We start from the raw sequence: 22,534 nt of genomic DNA on the forward strand, positions 1-22,534 counted from the left end.
GTCGGCATTTTGGGGTGCAGCGTGTCTGGAGAGGTCTGGAACAGCCAGGCACGTGAATATTTGAAGCTTCTGCGTCCTCAACCTGCTCTGTGTGGGACTGCTGGTGGAGGTGAAGAGGAGGAACAACTTTGGCTTGTGACAGAGGGCAGGGGTCCAAAGTGCTCCGGCGTGCCTCAGGCCTGCACCTCCCTGCGCTGCATCCTCACTGGAGTGAGCCGACCGCCACGCTCAGATCAGGCCGCCGGAAAGAAAATGCTGCAGAGCGAGGATATCTGTAGTGCAAGAGCTGCGTAGGAGGACGCAACAGGCTTCTGACAGATGGGAAAAGGCTGATGAATCCTGAAATCATGGGTGAAATCCAGCTGTCCTGCCCCCCGCCATGCGTCTCCTGCCCTTCAGTGAACTGTTAATTAGTGAGGGGCTTGTCTTGGGTGGAAAGTTAGGTTAGAGGCTTCCAGGCATGTTGTCAAGAAAAAAACTGGGAAATTGAGGAGGTGGTGGGGAGGCGAATTTGTTAAAAATACATAGTTTTGTCTGGGAAAGAGAAGATTAAAATAGGATTTTTTTTTAATTTATTTTTTTTTTCAAAACTGGTTGACTAAGTCTAAAGGAAAAAAAAAGATTGAATCCATTGCTGAAGGCCTAATTCTGTCTCTAATGTAAGTTACAAGTCAGTCTGAAATGAAGCCATGTAGGTGTTTGGCAGAGATGATTTGGTCCAGTGTAATTACTACAAAATAAATGAATGTTCCTGTGAAAAAAGAAGAGGATATGATACGAAACGGGCACGTAAGCTTTGAGGCATGTTGTTTGGAGATATGGATGTCTGTAGAGAAACACGAAGGAAACAATTAAAAAAATATCAAATAAAATTCTCTCCTTACAGGAAACGTTTTTCATCAGATTGGTTATGCCAGGCATGAATTTGGTCAATCAAGTCAGTAAAGCCTTACAGGGAAAAATAAGGACATCATAAAAGCAGGATGAATTAATTCCTTCTCAAAGGAAAAGTACACCGATCGAGTCATGAAGTTTTTGATCCCAGATCATGAACTCAGATAGAGCTTAAAGGGTATTCTTAACATCGTAATGTGAGCACTGACCGGCCACGAGGCATTGGGACAAATCCTTCACAACTCACTGTTAAGTAACGCTGTCGCAGCAGTGCTGTTTCATTCCACCATACAACTAAGAGGTCCCTCTTGGCTTTGCTTTTAATTAATTAAGTCACAGTAGTGGTGAATGTGGCGCTACAGCAGTTGCTTTCAGTCTAATTGTTCTCCAGGCATATTTGCAGCACTCCTGTCGAAATCCCAGGCTTGTTTCAGGAGTCAAGCTGCACAAATGAAGTTCCTGCTATTAAAAGCAGTTTGTTTTCTATTCCTTGGCAATCTGTTCCTAATGCAGAGCCCCACTGGAGCATGGACTTTTTTTTTGTTTGTTTGTTTGTTTAAGCAAATGGCAAAAAATGGTGACATTTGCCAACTACTGAACTGCTTTTATCTCTACCTGTGCTTAGGAAATCAAGGTTTTTCACGTCAGCATCATAGTGTTTTCAGCAGCAAGTTTTGCATGCACAGTTTGATAGATCCCAGTGCAATGGCATAATTATTTTCGTCCCTCTGTCCAGGGTATATGATAACATTCCTTCTCTCTTCTTCCTGCGTTATGGTCTTTGAGCAGTGGAGAACATTTTTTCCTGCAGATCACCCTAATATTAAGAGGCACCTTACTCCCAAAGGTTTGCAAGCAGGAGAATCTACTTTATATCACAGTGCTCTTATTCTCCATCTTAAACTGCAGGACAGACATGATGAATTAATCAACTTATGTTTAGTCACATCTGTTTCATTTATATCAAACTGGTGCCACTGAAGCAGAAAGCATCCTTATTCTTTCCACATTGTTCGAACTGAAAATTAACTGGCTTTGCATATAATGAAACTTATACTTCATCTCTTTAAAGTAATTGGACCTATTTTATATTTTTAAAGCAGAATGACTTAGAGTTGCAATGTATCAGTGTATTACTAATGCAAGAGGGAATATTTCCTCTTTCATCTTCCGTGTTTACCTCTCTGGATTTATTTGTATGGGGTCTGTGACTAAAGCGGTCCCTGTTGTTTCCCCACAGAATTAGGACAGCCCCAGGCGTGAAGATCATGGATGTCAGAGTCAGTGATGCAGACCAGTGGGGGGTTCAAGAAGAGACGGATAGCGCAAGGACCACGGCCACAATCACCTGTGTGCACAACGACCCAGACCCAGAGAGCAGGTAAGCCAGCAAGCTCTTTTGCACATTAACCCTTGCTGAAATGCTGAGACACAATAATTGTGAGACACAGTAACTTCTTTAAGGGGTGGTATTTCTCTTTTAACAGCAGCATTTGCTCCTCCTCATCTTTGTTGGAAAAGCTATAGGTGATGTGATTAGAGCTTTTTTCCTTTCGTTTCACTTCTGAGCTTTGGAAGTAGATGATCTAATTAAACTGGAGGCAGCCAACTAGTCCTGGCTCACATTTGCTTTTCTTGTGCCTTCGGGGCAGCAGGAGAATTCCTGTTGACAAAAAGCCAACAGGGAGAGATGGATTAAAATAGAGAAATATGGAGAATAATAATAGGACAATGCTGTCTCCTTTATTTGAAAGCTATAAAAGTAATAGCTATTAAGTGTTATTCATTACTGCTGCAAAACACCTATGAGTGTCTATGAACTGTCTCATGAATGCTGTGTACGTCTGTTACGGTAACGCTCCCACCAACTGTATCAAAGGTAATGAGAAATTTATGTTGTTAGTCAGAATTATGTATGTGACAATACAAGCAATTTCTCTCCATTATTGTGCAGTTACTGTACATTTAAGTACACTCTGCATGCATTTAGCATGTAATTGTATCATAATTAGACAAGCATAAAACTTTATGTCAAAACTTTGATTTGAGGAGTCCTCTGCATCCATCCTTTTCTGAAAGCTCCTTTAAGGGAGAAAAATGGTTGTTAGCCATTGTTTAGGTCTAGGAAGATCATTGCCAAAGGCTTGGAGTGCAAAGGGCATTTCTATCCTATTTGATTTCTGAAGCTGTATTTGAAGAACAAATGAATCCCACCTAGCTCTGGGTACCTGCAGCACATGTGTTGAGGTGAAGACTATTTACGGTGGGTTTTCTTTCTAGCAACAGAAAGAGTTCTGTTAAGGTGAGAGTCCTGTTGGATGTGTGAAACAGGACCAGTAACAGCAAGCAAAAAGTGCCCGTTTCTCTCCAGTAAAGATGCAGAGAGTGGAGGTGACTGAGCAGGACACAGCATTTGCACTGTAAACACATGAAGCGAGGGTAGGTGATTCCTACACTCTCAGTCTCTGGTTAAGTCAAGTGTTACAGAGCTTTCTGGCATGCAATGTCAGGCAAACATTTCAGTTCATTGCCTGTTTCACGCACTTCCTCCCCATTAAAAAGAAAAAAAAAAAACAATTGAAAAAAATTGACACATGGTGGCTCCAGCAGTGAAATCTCAACCTGAGATAGCTGATATCGAGGGGGTGGTGCAGTATTTGCTCTCTGCTTAACGTGGCATTCAGGCTTTTTGCTAAAGCAGCTGTGACCTCTGTTCTGTTTAGAATATGGGGGAAAGGCATCAATTTGAAAGTGAAATGCTGAGGATAAAGGAAGACTTCAGATCATTTGGTGTTACCAAAACTCAGCAACTATTTTGTAAAGTTAGACAAAAAAAACAGGGAGAGTACTGAAACTATTGCCTTGTAGGTGGTTTCACTAACCCATGAAATTATACCTGTCACAGTAACTTACTTTTTATTAAAACTGATTTTTGCTTTGTGTTGAACTGTTAAACTGCACAAAAACAACAAATCTCAAGTTAATTAATACTTTGACCCTTTCCTTTGTGAGATTAGTTTTAATATTTTTGGATTAATTAAAGTATGCAAATGAAAACTGCTGAAGGATCATTTCCAGATTTGCACATACTGTAGTGCTTAGAGTAAATATTTAGCTTTGATCTTTACTTTAATTTGCCTTTTTGGTCATAGTGGTGGCCCTCTTGCTTCTTTCAAAGGAAGTTAAGTGTTTACGTGGGAGTTCTGCTGCTCTGTTTGAATGAGCAGACTTGAACTTCTTCTGTTAAGGTCAAGGTGGCAAAACTGTCGCTAGACCTGATTCATCTGCTCCTCCTTTGAGTAATTCAAGGAGCTTCATTAAAGGCAGTTTATGTATAAGTGAGAGTGCGGGATCAATCTCTTTCATTGCAGAGCAGAAGCTATTAGTAAACAGAATCGTTCCTACCTCAGGGGAGCCAGATTTTTCTCTCCTGGAAGTCATTTCAGTTCTGCAGACTCGCCCGACATTACGCTGGCAGAGAAGTGCCAAAGCCAGGACTGAGGCCTCCGAGCCCATGTAGTTTTCTCTACGAGATTGCCGAATTTTCCACAGTTCTGCAACCTCCCTTGAGCTTTGCAGCAGGGCTGAAAGCCCCGGCCACCTCGCACAGCTCCAGGAGGTTCGGCAAAAATGAGAAACTCCCACAAGCCACAGCTGCGTTTGCCGAAATCTCTGACTATCCTCGTTGCCCTTAGTGCAGAGGTCTGTTCTCCGCTGCTTTGCACTTCGATTGCTCTTTCTTCCCCAGTGTGCGACTGATAAGAGCCACCAACAGACACCGCCTGCTGGGAGAACAGCGGCGCTGGGCTCTCACGTGTTTGTCGTCCGGGCTCTGTTCCCTTTAGCCGCTCTTATCGGTGGGAGCCTTTTCAAATTCGCTTACTTTTCTAATCTTTCTCCTTCTCCTTCTCCCCTCTACAGTGTTATCGTGAGTTTTTCATCTCCATTTCTCACATTTTCCTACGCAAATTGTGTGTTCATTAAAATGCTTTAAATTAAGACCTTTCCTCCTTTCATGCAGAGTGCATCATGCCTTTTCTGTGCATTACTTAAAAAAAAAATCCTTATCACAATGTTACAGGCAGTTTACATTATATTCTATTAAAAATCCATTTTGTCCAAGGTTGTCACAATTCATAGATTAAAGCTTTCTAGAGTGTGTTTTGTTAGGAATACATTCATAAATTCACTTCTTTAGTAGTCCCATAAGCTTGTATTTAAAACCTCTTTTTGATAATGTAGTTGAACAAAGAGCATAAAAAGAAGAGATTTATTTTAAATACACACAAGTATATTGCACACACCTATTCTGATCTGTGTGGAGTCTTAATTTGCCCTTACTGCTGTCATCTCAAAGGAGCTTTTTGGCAGCTCAGTGAGTGAGGAGAATGATTGTTGTCATGTGCATTTATTCTCCCTTGTATTCTCTGCTTGGGGCAGAACTTCATGAATCTCATTTTGGTAGGGCTAGTTGAATCAGAAGTGTGCTTTGTTTCCAGAAGACACAGTTTCTACTTCAAGTACAGATACTTCTACGTGGTGCCTGCAGCTGGGACCCAGTACTTCTCTGCCATAGGAAAGGATCTTTATGGATTTCTGCACTGAGCACAGAGTGCGTCTTGCAAGGAGCTGAGGAAATCAGGGCTGGTGGGCTTCAATAGAAACCAAGTGCTTTCAGCATTCCACGCAGAACAGCTTTTGTGAGGGACTGGGATTTTACGCTATGGTGTAGGGCTAAATGTTGAGTTATTGCAAGAAATGCTTTTCAAATAGATAGAAGGTCAACAACTGGGAGTCTACCAGCCACAAATCCTTCATGGCTTCCAGAATACTGTTCTGTAAAGAGCATGTTGGCCTTTTTTTCACAGTACTTAACCAAAAGATCAGTTGAGCCTTGCAGTTCTGCTGTCCTTTGCACCCTGAATTCTCTGCCAGCATCTCAGGAATATATCCACAAGTTAGGCTGCAGCAGAACTAGGGCGAGAGGGCTTGAAATGACGCCCTGAGAGCGTGGTCCGTCTTTGGCAAGCTGCTGTACCCCATAACTCAGTGCTAATATCTGGAAGAATGGAGTATCAGGAACAGATTGATTCTGCCAGAGTGATTCTGCATTTTATATGATAAGGTTATTTAAGATCATTGGCAATCTCATTTGAAGGGGCCTCACTTTGCAATGTATTTCATGGTGCTGAGTTTCTTCTTGCTGGAAAGCTGGAGAACAAAAAATAACGTGACCTGACCTTTGATTCAGGAATGACAAGCACGAAAATTTAGGCTGGAAAGTTGGAATTCTGCTTTGGAAAGGAGTATGTAAAGAGATCATTATCCTTACTCAGGAAAACCATCCTTATGTTCTATTGGATTATTAACTAGGTGAGGAGAGTCTGATTCTATGACAAACTAGTACTTTAATCAGAAAGGTTATATTTGTGCTAACTGGCAAAGTTAATATTTATGCTAACTGACAAAGTTAATAGCACTGATTTTACCCACAGTGCTGAGTATAGTGTTACTGTGACCAAACTGGTTCTTCTCACTTAGGGATTATTTTATCTCCATGTCTACAATGCAGCTTCTATCTGTCAGGATATCCATCACTGCATAAATTAAACTTGCATGAGAGAGACTCAGAAAGAAGAAGTAGGGAGGGTGAAACCTTCAGAGGGATTTCTTTAAGTTTCCATCAGAACTGTTTATTCTGTTGCCTGGAAATTTAGATTTTTTTTTAAAATTGATGCAGACCAGCTCGACCGTTTGGCATTTGACATCATCTATCTTTAAACTTGAATAAAAAATTAAGAGTCTGTAATGATCATTCCATTTCTTTACCATTTTCAAAGGTCTTTAAAGAATTCACAAAATTTAAATGACTTTATAAAATTATAATTGCAATATGTGCATATATATATATATCTTTAATTCAGGAAAAACAGTTATTTCATGTATTTATAGGTATGTAAATATAACCTCCTATTTTGAAATAATTCACGTCTTTTCCTGTGCTCGGGAATACCCTTTGAACCAGAAATATCACTCAAAAGGAAGATGAAAAGTTGGCTGCCAGTTAAGATATGGGCATATATTTATTTAAAGTAAATACATACTGTTGGAGCTGATGAATGAGCAAAAACGTTGTATCAGTTGGTTTTGTTTTTAAAGCTGTGGATAAAAAATAAGAGCTGAGGCTGTCTCCTCTCCCTCCTCCCATTGACAGACAGCCTTGAGAGGCTCCTGTCCCTCGGAACAAGAGCTGCTCCCCGTGTTTCCTGCTCTCCCACCACTGCTCCAGTCCCTGCCTTGCCGAGGGCAGTAGACAAGCATCCACCTGGGTGCCCGGGATGTGCATCGCACATCCCCGTGGAGGTGTTTGTGCACTGAATTCCCTGCTGGTCTGTGCTTCAGAATGACGTACGAATGCGGGTCACAGCTCATGGGCCTCAAGGAAGGGCAGCGTGCTGCAGAGAGCGTACTGTCCCCGACCAGAGCCTGCTCCGGTCCTGGTGGTTTGCTGAGCTCCTTACTGCCGTGACTTGGCCACCTGAGGACACAGCTTGGTTGTGTCTGTGCCCTTGGGTGGTATGGCACGGGGTGTGCTGAAGCTACAGCGAGGAGTTGGGTTGCTTCGCTACGACGATTAGGACCATAAAGGGCTGCAGCCTGCTAAAGTACATGGCAGCATGCTGTTAATGACACTGGGGAAGGCACCAGAACATGGAGTGAAACGCTGAGATGTGTTCATTGCCAAAGGAAGTTGCTTGGCCCTGGGACACTGAGTGTGTAAAGTGCCATCAGCAACAACAGTTGCCTGACAGAAGATCAATTGCATGTGTTGCTCTACACAAAAGAGCAGTAACTGCTACAGCCAGACCCTCTCGCTGTCTTATTTTAGGCCCGTGCAAAGGCAGTGGGCTGGATGCCATCGAGTTCACACAGTACTGAAGTGAATGCGTAAGAGGAGCAGAGGGAGCAAATAAAACACAATAGTGAAGAGCTGAGGGAAAAAGCTGGGAAACGGGGAAGGGAAAGCTGATGGCTGTCACCCCCTGCCAGGCTGGTCGGAGGGAGGTGAAGCAGTCAGCCTCTCTTTAGTGCCTATATCCACCACAAAAGCCATACTTGAATCTTTGGAAAGGAAGGTTTTGCCTTTTTTTTTAAAAAAAAAAAAAAAAAAAAGCGGCACTTAAGGTGTGGACAGAAGTCATAGAAGTCATAGACGATGTGGTGCAGTGTACTGCCTTGGGCGTTTCTCTCCTATTCTTATGCACTTGCTGCTTTCCTTAGGTCAGAAGTGTCATGGGCAAAGAAATGTGCTTTGAATGTAGAGTGCACATGGCCTATAGATCCTGCAGGAGTTCATTCTCTGGCCTTTGGCCAGACCCCAAGACAGCCCTGTCTCTTGAGCCATTGATGAAGGGAATTTTATCTTTAATGCACCAGTTTTAAGGTTGTGACCTCTATTATGAGTGATGGAGTTCCGCTCTGCTTTGTGCAAAGAGTGTTCCAGTGAGAAGCATCCACACACATTTTCAAACATAAATGACTCAGAAGAGTCACAAAGAAAACCCGAGTTAGAAGAATTTTAACTAACCTTTATTCTTTACAGGTATTCCTTTTTGTATAAAAGAATCTAAGCCTGCTTGGAAATGTTTCTGTGAGATAAAAGCACTGACACCTCTCAGTAGCTTAAAGAGGACATAAAAAATAATAGACAAATTAACAGCAGTAGGAAGGACTGCTTAGTGTAGAAAGCTGTGGTTCTAGAATCAAATGGCAATGTATCATTTCTGGAGGGTGGTTGGTTTGTTTGTTTGTTTCTTTTCATTCAAGGCTGAGAACGATGAAATTGTCTGTCTATCTCCTGTCGGGAGCGTAATAGCCTGGTAACCACATGAATTCTCTCCTGGCCAGCCAGCTCTTTCAGATGGCTGTTTTTGTCTCTTTCTTAGTTAGGCTCACTGCTGCTCTGGTGAAGTCTCCAGCAGAGTTGGGTCAGAGGGATTACTGACTGGTAGTCCAGGTAATTGCTTCCTTACCCTGGTTCACACGTCCAAGAAGGTAGTGACATAGTGGCTCATCTTATTGCACCCTTACTGTGCTGATATGGTGCCTTTATCATGACCCAAGGAAATGTTTTTGAACAAATATACCTTTGATAGTTGGAAAAACCTGTACAGCAAGAAACCTTGACAAGGTAAATACACCATTGTCTTGAAAATTTGGAAAATGAGAAACGTGTTGTTGGAAGGACGCAGCAGTATTCACATGTATTCGGTGGAGTAAGATGATACCGTACAGAGGCATGAAAATGCCTCTAACAGTATCTCTACCTCTATCAACTAACACTTGATAAAGTTTTGACTTGCCATGCTAGTTAGAAGTTTTGTGTAAATACAGAGAAATAGTCAGAAAATTCCTTCTGTTGGTGTTTGCCTAACTGGCATACAGTAAATGGGAAAAATCCCTTTTTAGCTTATAAAATTTGCCTCTTGCTTAGAAGATTTGCTTATGCCTCAAAAAATACATCAGTAGAGCCCTGTCTTTGTGCAGGCTGGGTGTGATGTTACAGGAGGAGAGTCAGACTTGCGCTATTTGTAGGGATCTTGGTGAGCATGGGACCGAGGAATTTAAAAGACAAACTGAAGAAAAGTCAGAGCTCCTGGGGTGTAGAAAGGATGTGCTGAGAAGTAGCGAGTCCCATGTTGCACCCTGTTCTCCAGCTTTTTGGTAGCAATGGGAAAAAAATAGGACAAATAGCAGATCTTATCATGAGAGAAGGAGCAGTTGTGATCCTTGGCTTAGAAGAGTCAGTTCTGGTTCCTAGTTCAACTCGATAGGTCAGGCATTTGTTGGTCAGCTGTGCTTGTGGCTTAAGACTTTTTTTCAGAAGTCTCATTCCTGCTTCTAGCAGTGGTTGGACAGACAAGCTTTGAGCTTTTTCTTTCAGCCCTTTCAATTTTGATCTCCTTTTTCTGTATTGGCAGTTTAGAAGGTGTAAGGAAAATGGAAGCCATTTCTTAATACCCGATTTTGCTTTCGTATATAATTAGGGATAAAGCACACAAAAAATATCAGTGGAACTCGATGGTGCTTTACTTAAATAATCTCTTCACAAATGTGCTCCACAAAACTTGATTCAAAGCCTATTCTGAGTGACATTTCTTCTGAAAGATGAGCCCAATCATTCTGAAACGAGTCTTGTTTTTTAATTTGACCTAATTAGCTTCATTTTGGGTATATCATTCCTAGATGTGAATCTTAATATTAATGTAACAGTTGGGAAAGTTTAATTTCAGGGTAGGATAGTCTGCATAATTAGGACTGCAAGAGTATAGCAGGGATGCTGGGAGCAAATATCAAATGCATGCTGATGAGTGAATGACTGTTCAAATAGTTATTCATCTATTGGTGCTTGCATGCTTTTTCCATACAGATTGCCAAAGGGAGTTATGGCATATTCAAAAGTCAATGGGCTTTTCTTGGCCTCTACCAGTCTGCTTTAATGGCCATGTGGATGATTGCATGTGAGCTACCACCGGAGGTCCATGACAAAAGTCCGTACAATTCTGGAAAATTTGTAAAACTTTACGGAGATGTGTATGCATAATCCAGCTGTGCTTAGCTGATAATTTAAGACTGAGTGACGAAGCCCATGTAAGCATGGCTGCTGAACTCACTGCTCTCATAGCAGATGTTCTGACGCAAGGAACAACAGTGAAAATGTGCTGGATTTTTGGGTTTGTTTTCCTAATTCGGTCACAGTTGTTTTTATTTTATTTTTTTTTCCCTTGACAACTTAGACTTGAAGAGGACTTTTCTTGGGTGTATGCTGATCCAAATACCCGGGAAACACTGTTCTTAGTCACTACTAAACGCGGGGTCTGCACATGTTTAGGTTTCTGAGTAGCACCTCTAGATGTCTAAGATTGCCTCACTGATGGCAGAGTTTCAACGAGCCTTATGGAGATTACAGAGGGAGGGAGAAGACATGATCAAAACACAGTGCCACAAGTGTTAGCTGATTCTTCTGTAAATGCCCTACTTACTCACACTTTCCCAGTTACAAAACCCGTTCTTCTGGCAAACTTAAATCTAGATTCAGAAGACCATCCTTATGTAGGGTGCCACTTAAGTACCTACTTGCTTTTAAGTATCTACCTTGGTTCTGTTGATGCCAGTAATGATAAAGGAAGTAGTTGGAGTCAGCAATTAAAGATACATTGTGTGGAAAATGTAGGTCTTGATGGTAAGCCACACTATATATAATAAGAGGCATTAGTGTGTCACACTTGAAAATATTGTGGAAATCAGAAATTGCACTCTTCTATAGCACAGAAATGTACCTGAGCGTATTAGAAATGTTGCTAAGGAATTTATTTTTGGCAACTGTACACAGAGATTTAAGAGCCATAATTGGATTGTTCTTTGATAGAATAGGACTAGAAAAGATTACTGAATGAATATGAAATCAGAGAGCTGGTATTTGAGGCATGTTTAATTCCCACCTTTACCAATTTATGAGTTTGACTTATAGCAGAGCCTCCTGCACACATTGGAATTCCATTTGAGATATGTTGACTTGCTTACTTAACAGCCAGTGCATTAAAGTACCAAAGCTAACAACTCATTTATTAGGCATTTAGCCAAAATTTAAACTCATTTTATTGTTAGGAAGTGTTGTTGCTAGACAAGCAAATATTAAGTTTGTTACTTTGATTTATCTGAATCCTCCATGCCAAATACATTATAAAATATACCAGCATTAACTTTGCATGAATTATTTTTTGCTTTAGTTAGAATTTTTCAGTCGTTTTGCCATTGATATTCCTCACCTGTGTTTATAACTTAAAGCATTTATTTTTGAAGCCTATAATGTAACTCTTGCAAAATGAAAAAGTAAGCTGAGTGGAAATTGGCAGATGCTTCTGTCAGTGTCAGTATATGATTTTTTTTTTCTTTTAAACCTCATTGTTTCCTTGAGAAGAATGTTAAGTCAGGTTAAAGCTGAGAGCCCTTGCATGTCCGTTAGTGTGATGAATCTGTAAATGGAGACACAGGCACTTCTGCAAGTTCCCTGGTCCTCCAGGCTGTCCAACTAAATCAACTGTCAATAGCTTGATCTCTCAAACTCCAAATTCCTTTTTCTTTCTCTCTCTCTTTTTTTTTTTTTTAATGGTGTAAGAAATGAACAAGTTTTGATTTTTCAAAAATTGTTGGACTCACTGGGCTCAAAAGCTTGGCCAGGCATGGCACTTCGGAGTTTCAAGAAGCGAGGGCCTCTTGTAGGAGAGCTTTGTTGTTGGGTGTGCTCTTCTGCAGGTGTTGTCTAAAGATGCAGCCTTGTTTGGTTCTGTGCCTGTGCCCAGACTGTGAGCAGCCCTCAGCTGGGGATGGCCAACACGGATCCTCGCTGATGTTTGCTAAGGCTGCGTTAAGCTGGTCTGTAATAATAGCACTGCCAGCGTTGCACTCTTCTGGTACTGTATTTCACAGTACTCCTGCAACTGATGGGATGAGACTGATACTGCCAGGCTCCCCCAAGCAAATGTCCCTGTTACTGTCAGGTAAGAAGGCGGCTATCTTGCATCACCCACATGTTAAACACATTTTAGCTTTTTAGCCAAGGGTACCTCATCATTGCACAATCAAAAAGAAATTTTGTTTTTCCTCTTAGGAGTTTTCAGTGCGGAGATTTAACTCTAGAAGTTATTGATCTTAGCAGTGAGTGGAGAGCGGAGATATTTGGAGATACAGATTCCTATTTTTGCTCTCCCTTTCAGGCAATTTTCATCTGTGCCGGTTTTCTAAATCTGACTGGTGTGTCTTTTTGTTAGATAAGCACTCTTCTTAATGGTGTACCCTTTAATTTCTCTAGTGACAAGAGGAGGAAATAAGTTATTCCTCTTTTAAAAAGAGTGATTTAAGTAGGGAATAATGAATGCAAAATGCTGTCATTAAAAATCAGCAGATAATCTGATGGATCATCTGTCACTCCTGAGACTTGCCATAAAAAAAAAGTAGATAGTAATTTTAAAGAAAAATAAAAATGTTAAGGATGAGTATGGAACATATTGGCTGTGAATGCCTTAATAATGAAAACTGGTTTTTACTCATTGAACAACACCTTGAGACTCCTGCCAGCCAAACACATTGCAGGAGAAAATAATTTCTTTCAAGAGCCTTCCAAAAATGGTGTAGCATAAGAGGTGGAGTATTTTACAGGTTTGTGGTCCTGTGTGTTCTCTGTATTTTACCAGTTTTATTGTGGAAGATAAACCGTAGCAACATGCTGGCATGCAACTGTATTTGCCACATTGTGCATGCCAGGTGTGCCAAGGAGATAACTAAACCAGGCCCCAGTAACCGTGTGATAAAAATATTTGTGGAAGCATGGAACACGCGTGGAGGCTACTGGGCTAGCTTAGACAGAGGCATGTAAATCAGAGAAATATTAAATAGAGGTTAATCCAAGGCTTTGTTTCTTCAAAACCTTTGGCTTCTCTTTTGATACCATTAAAGAGTTCATCATTGGTAGGATTCCTCTGCTGGAACTGTTCTCTGGGATACAACAGCTTTTGCCTTGGTTCATGACGCAGCTTAGTAGAGTGATAGGCCTTGGAAATACTGAGCCTGCTTTGCTGATTGTTGCCCTTACTAACTTACCTGAGCTGCTGAAAATGTGTTAATTGGGTTTTCCTGTTGCTTCTGTATAAACTTAGTGCAGATGTAGCAGTTGAAAAACAATGGTTCAGGTAGTTCATAGGATGGTTTTCCCACATTATCGGTGTGTGCCTTCACCCTGGGTTGTTGGGGAAATGTATCTTGTAATCCTGCAGTTTGCAGAAGGATGACATTTTTATCTGAAGTAGAAAGAATATGTATCTTAAAAACAATTTTAAGGGAAATTGTTTCCATCCTTGCTCTCTGTTTTCAATTCTGACATATACTGAACATTCTCATTTGATTACCAGTTGTCATTCTTTCTCTGTTGTTTATTAATTGTGTTTTAATCAGTACTACAGTATTCCCCAAAGTCTTTTCTGTCTCTGGCATCGACTGCGTTAGGCGGAGTGCACATGCAGGACTCTCTTCAGAAGGTCTCAGTGGACTCGTACTTGGTTCAGGGCCAGGATCTTGGAGAGCTCATTACAGAGCCTCAGCTGAAGTTCACAAAGCCAAAGAGCATCTGTCCAGTCTGGTTTGTATGCCTCTATTTCACTTTTTTTTTATTATTATTATTTAATGGGTTCCTGAGTTCCTTTGAAATCTGGCCAGTAATCTAGGTATTTGAAACTAAGAGCTTCTTGGTGTTCAGTAACATGGAAAACTTGTCACTTACTTACTTGCATGAAATAGGATCTGCCTATCCCAGTCCAGTCCACCATCTGATTTAGCCAGGTATGAGTACTCTGTTCCCTATGCACACTGGAACATCTATTTTTTTCATTCATTATAAAGAGACAGGAAAGGAGAACTTCAAGCCCTCATCACAGCATATTCTTCATCCCTCCAAAACATTTCTATTGACTGTGTCCAAAGCTTTATGAAATAATTCTGTCATCAGGGTAGTATCAGTCCTTGGCCTCTGTGAAGAGGGCTGTCATAGGTAAGGCACAAAAAATACTTTTCTTGGTGGTTGCAGCCAACCAACGCTTCCCTCACTCTATCTTCCCAAGTTTCTCAGAATATTCACTCCAGCTGAGTAAGTGTGGCTTATATCATGGCACGTGATGGAGCAGAGGTGGTCATTCCTGGACGGATGCAGGAGCGGCCCTTTCATTTTATAGGGGTTCAACAGCAGAGCAGAATGGGCCAAGTGCAGGGCTGCAGCTCTCCTCCTGTTTCAGTGCACTGTTAGTACAACTTTTATTTTCTAATTATTTATGTTTTACGTATATTGTTGCTCCAAGCCAGATGAACATATGCATGTTCCAAAAAGACTATGGTGGAGGAAGAAAAAAAAACACATCAAGAATATTTAGAAGTTTAAAATATCAGCAGATTTGTGTTGATTTGGAGATGCCCAGGCACTTGCGCATTTTTTTTTTCTACAAGTGTATAAAAACACTGTAAAACTCCATTCTTTGTGTTTTACAGAACAAATTCTCTGATCCTTTTTTTTTTTATAATAACAATAAATATCATAAAGAGCTGGAGAACTGGATGGGTGGGAGCAGGACTCCTTTCAACCAGTTGAATGGAACAAGGAATTGATCACCTGCAGTGGGATAATTTGTGCTTTTGCCTCGTGCAGTGCAGTGAATTCATGGAGCTTCTGGTTTGGCTGTCAGTCCTTATGTTTTACTTTTGTGTTGAGGGGGATGTCTGCTGGACTTCCTCCCTCTGCCTCTTCCTCCACCCTCAAGCTCCAGCGGAGATCAGCAGAAGTGATGTGTTGATGTGAGCTATAATTCTGTTTCAGCCATGATTATATATCAGTCTGCTGCACACCGTAAGTGGTACTTCTGGATTCCTGCTGTGAGTGGTTGATTAGATTCTAGTACCTTTTCATTCTATACATAAGGAATTTTTTAACAAAGCTGAGTAATACACAAAAGCCCCAGTTTATTCTTTGTTCTTGTTTTCCCCCACTAGTACCTCATGCTTAAATACAAAAATAGAATGCTTTTGGCATGCCTGACCTTCTTTAACCACATCTGTCCCCCTATTTCAAATAAAATGCAATTTAAAGGTTCATGTTGACCCTAAATTGTAGGATATGCCTGTGACCTACGTAGAAATTTCCTGCAAAATGTGAATCCTAAATTGAATTTGGAACTCTCTGTGATAAAATGAATGCTAACTGCAAGTTTATTTGTAGTCCTGCTTGTTACATTTTTCTTTGTCAGCACAAGCTTTATTCCTCCAAATATATTATTGAATGAAAGCAAGAAACTATTCTTTTATCTGCTAACGCTGATGCCTGTAATCCATCCTGTTCATTTTCTGTGCTGCTATTTTCTTTGTGTGGTTCTTCTCCAGCTTATGTAGCACAGAAAAACTTAATTGCTCAAGTCTGATGTACTTTTCTATTCCTGGCAACAGTGTAGGTTGCTAAACCATTATGTGGGAGATGCCTTCTGGAATATGAAGTGTATGTTGCAGTTGGGGTATGGCAGGGTTAGGGCCCAGTCTAGGAGGAGCCTTTTAATTAGCTTTTTGGATATTTTCTGTGGAGCTAGCAATTCGCTTGTCATTTCCTGAGCAGTTTCGCAAGCAGAAAGTGTACTTTCTGAAGGTCTCATGCTACAGGGCTTTCCTAATGCATGTAGCACCACTTAATTCTGGGAGATCAGGAGTGAAACCCCAAAATTTACACCAGTAGCTGATGCTTGACAAAAGCCAGGAGACAACTCGTCATCTGATGACATGAGGAAAGACCCATTTCCCTTCATAGCTAACCACTTTTGATTTCTTGCCCTTGAAAGTTTTATTTGTTTGTTAATATTTGCAAATAGTATACTTGGTGCTGGATAGCAAGTAACACTGGAAACAGATTGTGCCCCAGAAGGCTGGGGCAGATTAGGTTTACTCATTTGCACACACTGTACCTGACTCTTGATTTTCTTTTAAATTGAGCTTTAATTGGGTCTCTGAATGAACGCTTATGTTCACTTCTGGTCAGGTGCAAAATGGTATCTTGCAGGCTGTTCAGAAACCGAAATGCTGGGGAGTCGCTCAGGACTGAATTGTTTCCTCAGCTGCACCTGAGCCTTGGGCCAGTGGTTGGGCCCCTTGGTAAGTTTTCAAAATGCTACGGAGGTATCCCTTGTGTGATACATGGGATCTCTGTGGGTTAAATGAACAAAGTTAATTTCAGCTGTAGTTCCTCTTATTTACGATAAAGTATTAGGTAAATGCTGGTATTCTTAGGAACAGAGGGGTCTTATTAAGTAGCAATGGAGAGACATATTGACAAGTTTTTCAGTTTTTATCATGTGTCCTCAAATGTTTATATTCTAAGTCACTGACTCCAGGAGTCAAGTTATTTTAAAAAAGGGTTTAACTTGAACTTAAAGGTGAAATTGAGATTCTGCCTGTCATGACTGATAGAAAATCGTGAAAATTTCATTAGATTCAAAGGAAGAGAAAGCAAAGAAGGAACACTTAAAAGTTCTAGGAATCCTTAGGATGAGTTCATGAATGTGCAGGATCTGATAAATGACCCTTGCATGTTGGTGATGCAGAGGAGGGCTGCTCTGAGAGCCCTTGCATTACCACAGTCAGACAGCATGCTGTTTTAGGGTGGGCTTCCACGTTTCCAGGGATAAATTATCTGTCTTCTGCAAGGGGTCATTTGATTTCCTGTCTTGACAATTAGTGATAGAGCAGACAGTAATTTTAAGATGAACATGGTCAGTCTACTTGTTAATACACCATGAACACAAACACTAAGTTCTGAGGATCCCTGCACTGCTAATTAGTATTTCTGTGGTTTCACTAATCGCTTGAACTGGGAACTTGGCCAAAACTAACAGAAGAGACTTCCAGTACAATAAATTGTTTTAATTTTGCGATCTGATCTTATGCATGGCTCAGTGTTTCTGAAGGCAAGGGTAGAATAAAATCTCATTTTGCATGATAACATATGCAAATCAGAACTTTTTGGTCCCAGATGAAGCTCTGCTTCTATTGACATGGTGCTAGCAAAATGCGGTTAAGAATAAAAAGGCACTAAAACTTTATTTTGCTGATAATATTTCATTATTGCTTTGTAAGCTATCTTATCCATAGGGCAAAATCTGCCGAAGAGATAGGATCCCATAACTCCTGTTTGCTTGTATCATTCTCTTTGTGATTTATAGAGTGCCGTAGATGTTCATGGCATTTTGCAGACATATAAAAGATTGACATGTTCCTGCCTCAAAGAACTTAAAAATTCTGCAGTTTAGCAGCAGTCAGCAGTTCCTCCTATCAGAATTTTACTTTTAATGGCACTGTATAAAATCACTATTACACAGCCACCAGATGAAATGGCATTTTATTTTTAGTTACAAAAGTGATTTTTTTAAAAAATGTTTGCTAAAGGTCCTACTCTACCTACATGAAGGGTTAGAAGGCTCTATTGCCTGGCCTGAAGGCTGGACAGAAACAGCACAAAGTAACCCCTGATCCTCTGACCAGGAAAGATTACCTGTAATGTCCCTATCACTGCTGTTAAGGGGGCCGCATAGCACTGAACTGGGGGGAGTCATTTATCATGTGGGTAGCAGTTGCTGCTGAGGAGGGGAAAATTCATAGCTCCTTTCACATCAGGAGCCAAACTGCATTCATGGTAATGATGACTCCTTGGCCATCACTGGTTTATGTGAGATTTGAACTATTGTCCGGCAATGAAACGCTCTGTATCCTGTTACCAACTTCCTGAGTCTCTGAACAGGCACTTCATACTGTTAGCAAGAGGCTTGGGATGGTTTCTATAGCTCTCAGAGAGGTCAATCAGGTAACTCCTCAAGGAGTACCCTGAAAATCTTTCCATTAAAGTTTAAGAGTCTAGGTGAGTAAAATTTCTGATGTGGGTAACACTTACGTATCCATATCTGAAAGAGAATACATTCACCTGCTCAACTCTTTAATTAATTATATATAAAACTGTTTCCCACCATTGGTTTGAAACAATTGGATGGCTTTTCATTACCAGTATTTTAATGTCGTTTTGCTACTTGACACAACTTTACTATATATATATTATAAGAATTTAATTATACATGCAATTTTAGGTTTTCTAGGGAGTTGTATAAAGTAAAATCCATCTATATCCTGCCCAGGTAATTTAACAGAATTACATATATAAACATAACATTAAAAGCAATTTTCTGAGACTCATGATTACACTGATTTTGTTTGTCACACACCTGCATGTACTGATTTACCATACTCTGTCACTCAGAGTAGACTCTGTCCCACAGCATAATGTGACAGATGCTAATGAATATGATACATCATAATTTTTCAAAGCGGAGATACTTGGAAAGATCTTACTTTCACCTTATTAAATGCTTTGAAATTTAATTATATTGAAAATAAAGTAAGATTCTAGGTGTTTTAAGGGGCTGTACACTCAACTCTAAACATAACTGAAAGTCACTTGAATTTTATGGATTTCTTTAATTAATTCTGGCCTAAATGTTTTTGAGCAGCAGACTAGTGGGAGGCTGGAATTATTTGGAGGGGTTTTGTTTCTAAGGCTGTGAGTGAAAAAGCTCCCACTAATTTCAGTGGGAACTCGAGCAAGCTGTTATGCTGTAGTCCAGTTGCATTTTCTCAGTGGAAGACAGCAGCAGGGGTGGCTTTGTGTGGGTTCTTGGGTCTAACATAAGGCTCTTGGAGAATCACAAGGTTAAAAATGCTTGAGTTTGTCAGACACCCTGCCTTTCTCTTTGAATAAAACTCAGCAGAGAGCTAAGTGTAACAGAATTAACAAAATACATGGCTTCAAAGACAGCAAACTTGAGGACTTTGGAAAAAGAAGGCTGCCTTTGATTCTTCTGCCAGCCTTGAAGCACAGTGCTCACACAGCTGCAAATATTCTTGAGCAGAAGTGTGAGGACAAAGGGAGGTGTAACAGCTCTCCTGTAATTCCGTGATAGACAGTTTTTTATTCCTTATTTGCTGTGGGAGATTGGTGCATGTGCACTGTGCTGAGCAAACACAGGCTCCTGATCTCCACGCATCAACAGCTCTGCGTTTGCCTTGTTCTGATCTCCTCTCTTTGTATTTCTTTGTTGCTCACCATCTCTGGTTGCTCCAGTATCGGCTTTTATGTTATGCTGGGCAGCACCTTCCTTTTAGGTTTTCATCTTTTTCAGCACAGTCAATGCTGATCTTGTTATCTACAGGCTTTGCTCTGCAGTTAGGGAGGATTCATGCTGGGCAGGACTTGGTCTCTTTTCTGGTGAAATGCCTTTTGCCTCCCACTAGCAACTTTAAGTTGCCCAGCTCATGCCCTTGGTGGAGCAGGAAAGAAGTTGATCCCTGCCCTAAGAAAGGGTGTGACCAGGGTGAAGTGGAAGGAATTTGTTTTTCATCATTTTGTCAGCCTGCAGAGCTGATAACATATTTGTGCTTTGTATTTTGTGTGCAAGAGGAGAGGGGAGAGAGAGCCTGATGCAGTGCTGCTCTGAGGTGGGCAAGAGTGGCTCGGAAGGGTGACTCTTGTTTTCTTACTTTATTATTATTATTATGATGATGATGATGAATCAGATGCCAGAAGGGTTGATTTTAATTAGATTAGTAAGCCTATAGCTGCTTGTTACCCACTTTGACCAGCAGCAGGGTGAGGCGAGGTGGGCGAGGTGTGGAGCCGGCTGCAGGCCGAGGGGCCGTTTCCCCTCAGGGGGGAACGTTCCAGAACCTTCCAGAAATAGGCTTCCCGCCTGTGTGGGCCCTCAGTGGCAGGAGCTGCGTCCCGGGCATGGCACACTGTGCCCAGCTCTCGCCCTGGGCCACGGTGGATTTGGGAAGAAGCACTGAAAAACACCAAGGAGGAGTTGAAAAAAGCTGGGCTTCATCGTGCTCCACGCTGAGGTGGGTGCTGCCGCCACTCCCTGCGTCATCCCGGGCATCTCACTCGAGGCCACAGTGGTGTGAACCAGATCAGCGTCTCTCTGATATGCACAAATGTTTTACCAGTCATGCTTTAAACTACAGGGATTGCAGGAATTTCAGTCACACTCTCTGCTGGGGGGAGTTAATATCCTTCCTGACTGAGTGCATCGCCTGGAGGGACCATTTTGTGTGTAACACTCTGGTAGAGAGAGCGATACCAGGCGCTGAGCAACGCAGGGTAAAAGACTAATGTGCGCTATGTTAAATGGTGTCTTGGGTTTTGCTGGGTCCCTATTCATAAAACACAACAAAGTGGCGACAAGGATAAACCTTGTCAGCTAAAGGAGCTGCTGGGAATACCAGAGAGTACTTAGTGACTAAAACAAATCAAATTTTGAAATCCTCCCTTCCAAAGGAAAGCACAGAGGGGATTTAACTAGAGTGAACAAGTGTATGTGCAGTAAAATGGCAGCGTGCGTGTGAACAGGGCTGGGGAAGAGAAGGCTCTAGGACTAGCTTGGCTGCACTGGGGCAGAGCGCTGAGGCTGGGGTTGGTGTGGTGGTTCTAGCAGGCACCAAGCACCAGGCGCTTTGGGAGGAGGGATGTGGAGAGGAGGGCTGCCTGGCAGTTGCGGGTGACCATGTTGAGCATCAAACCAAGGGCCTGGGTTATTGCTGAGCTCTCAGCCCACGTCGTAGTGGCAGCTGGGGGAGCGGATGCTTTGCAAAAGTCTTCTCAACGGTAAGAACCTGCCTTCTTGCTGTAGGCTTGTGCTGCAAAGGGTTAACTATAAGTTGTTTGCTGGTACCGTATTTGGGTCTGGGAAGGTTCCTTTTTAATTGTAATTAGGCTGTCCTTGTGTTCGTGGCTTGTTTCCACATGGGAATTGTTTCTGACAGAAGCTGTTCCAGGAGTTTGGCTGCTAGCCTGGTGCTTGGGAGCTGGGCTTCAGCTCTCTGCTAAGCCAGATGCTCCCTCTGAGGCTCTGGCCAAGTCACTTAGACTCTCTGTGCCTCAGTTTCTATTCATAAAATGGGATTATTATCATCTACCTGTCTCACAAGGGACTTAGCTGCACGGTAGTCAGAGTGTTAAATGCTCACAGAGTGTTGGGAGGAATAGTATGCGTTCCGCAGGCAGGCAGGCAGGCAGCAACACCCATGAATTCAAGTCTGGCTTGGAGTACGTCCGTAGTTGAAAAATAACGCACCAGTTACAAGTGCTGGGTTCTGTTCCCCAGCAGAGCTTCAGCTGGACCTGAAGTCAGTTGTCTTTAATAGCTGTAGAAAGAGGAATAATCAAGAGAAGACTGTAAAATTGACGGTTTCTTCTCCCGCCTGAGCATGTAGACAAACTTCCTCGGGCTTTTCAAAATACTGTGTACCTAACTCTCACTGAAGTGGTGCTTGACCAAGGAGCCTCCCAGTCCTCTCTGGCACCTGCTAGCTTGTCCAGCAAAGCCTGATCACTGTTATCCTGGTGCTTTAGAGGTAGAATATGTGCTTTGTAGGTTGGGATACTGAATTATTGCCAAGGATGGGAGCTTTCTTTGGATGAGGCGTGATGGTGCATCATGACTTGCATATCACCGAGTAGCCCAGAATACTGGGCTGAAAGACAACTTGTGTCTTGCTTTACCTGTTTCTTTCCTTCTTCTTCTTTTTTTTTTCCTGTATTTTTTTTTTTCCTCAGAACTATTGCATTGTATCCCCTAAGGCTAGGATAGGGCCTTTGCTCTATTACATGGAAAGTTATTGAAAACTTGTGGAAAATTATGTTCCCTTTCACAATTCTCTACTATTGTATTAACTTGTTCAAAGAGCTCCAGCAGGTTACTGAGTTTCCTCCAGCAGACTCTGATGCCTCAAGCCTATGCTGTGAATCTCACCTTAATTAGATCCTTCATCCCTTTCTCAGGAACAGATGGAAGGCTCAGGGCTGTGAAATACTTGGGATCTCCTGAGAGACCTGAGGAGCGGTCCTCCATGGTCCTCTACCCCCTCACAATACAGCCATCAGTACCAGTCATCCCCTTTGAGGCTGTTTGTGCAGGTCCATTCAAGGGCAGCATGGGTATCCTTTCTGCTGCCTGTG

General features: G+C 41.7%; 1 protein-coding gene across 4 annotated transcripts in view; it reads left to right on the forward strand.

Moving 5' to 3' along the window:
* TMEM132B (transmembrane protein 132B) overlaps positions 1-22,534 on the forward strand; it is a 254,571-nt gene that overhangs the window by 111,992 nt on the left and 120,045 nt on the right. For all 4 annotated transcript variants that reach the window (XM_083804471.1, XM_083804472.1, XM_083804470.1 and 1 more), the window contains one exon: positions 2,135-2,275. In XM_083804471.1, coding sequence (XP_083660597.1) covers positions 2,135-2,275 — 141 coding nt within the window. The remainder of the gene's footprint in view (positions 1-2,134; positions 2,276-22,534) is intronic.

This window comes from Anser anser, assembly GCF_964211835.1.
Source record: "Anser anser genome assembly, chromosome: 18".
NCBI classification, from domain to species: domain Eukaryota; kingdom Metazoa; phylum Chordata; class Aves; order Anseriformes; family Anatidae; genus Anser; species Anser anser.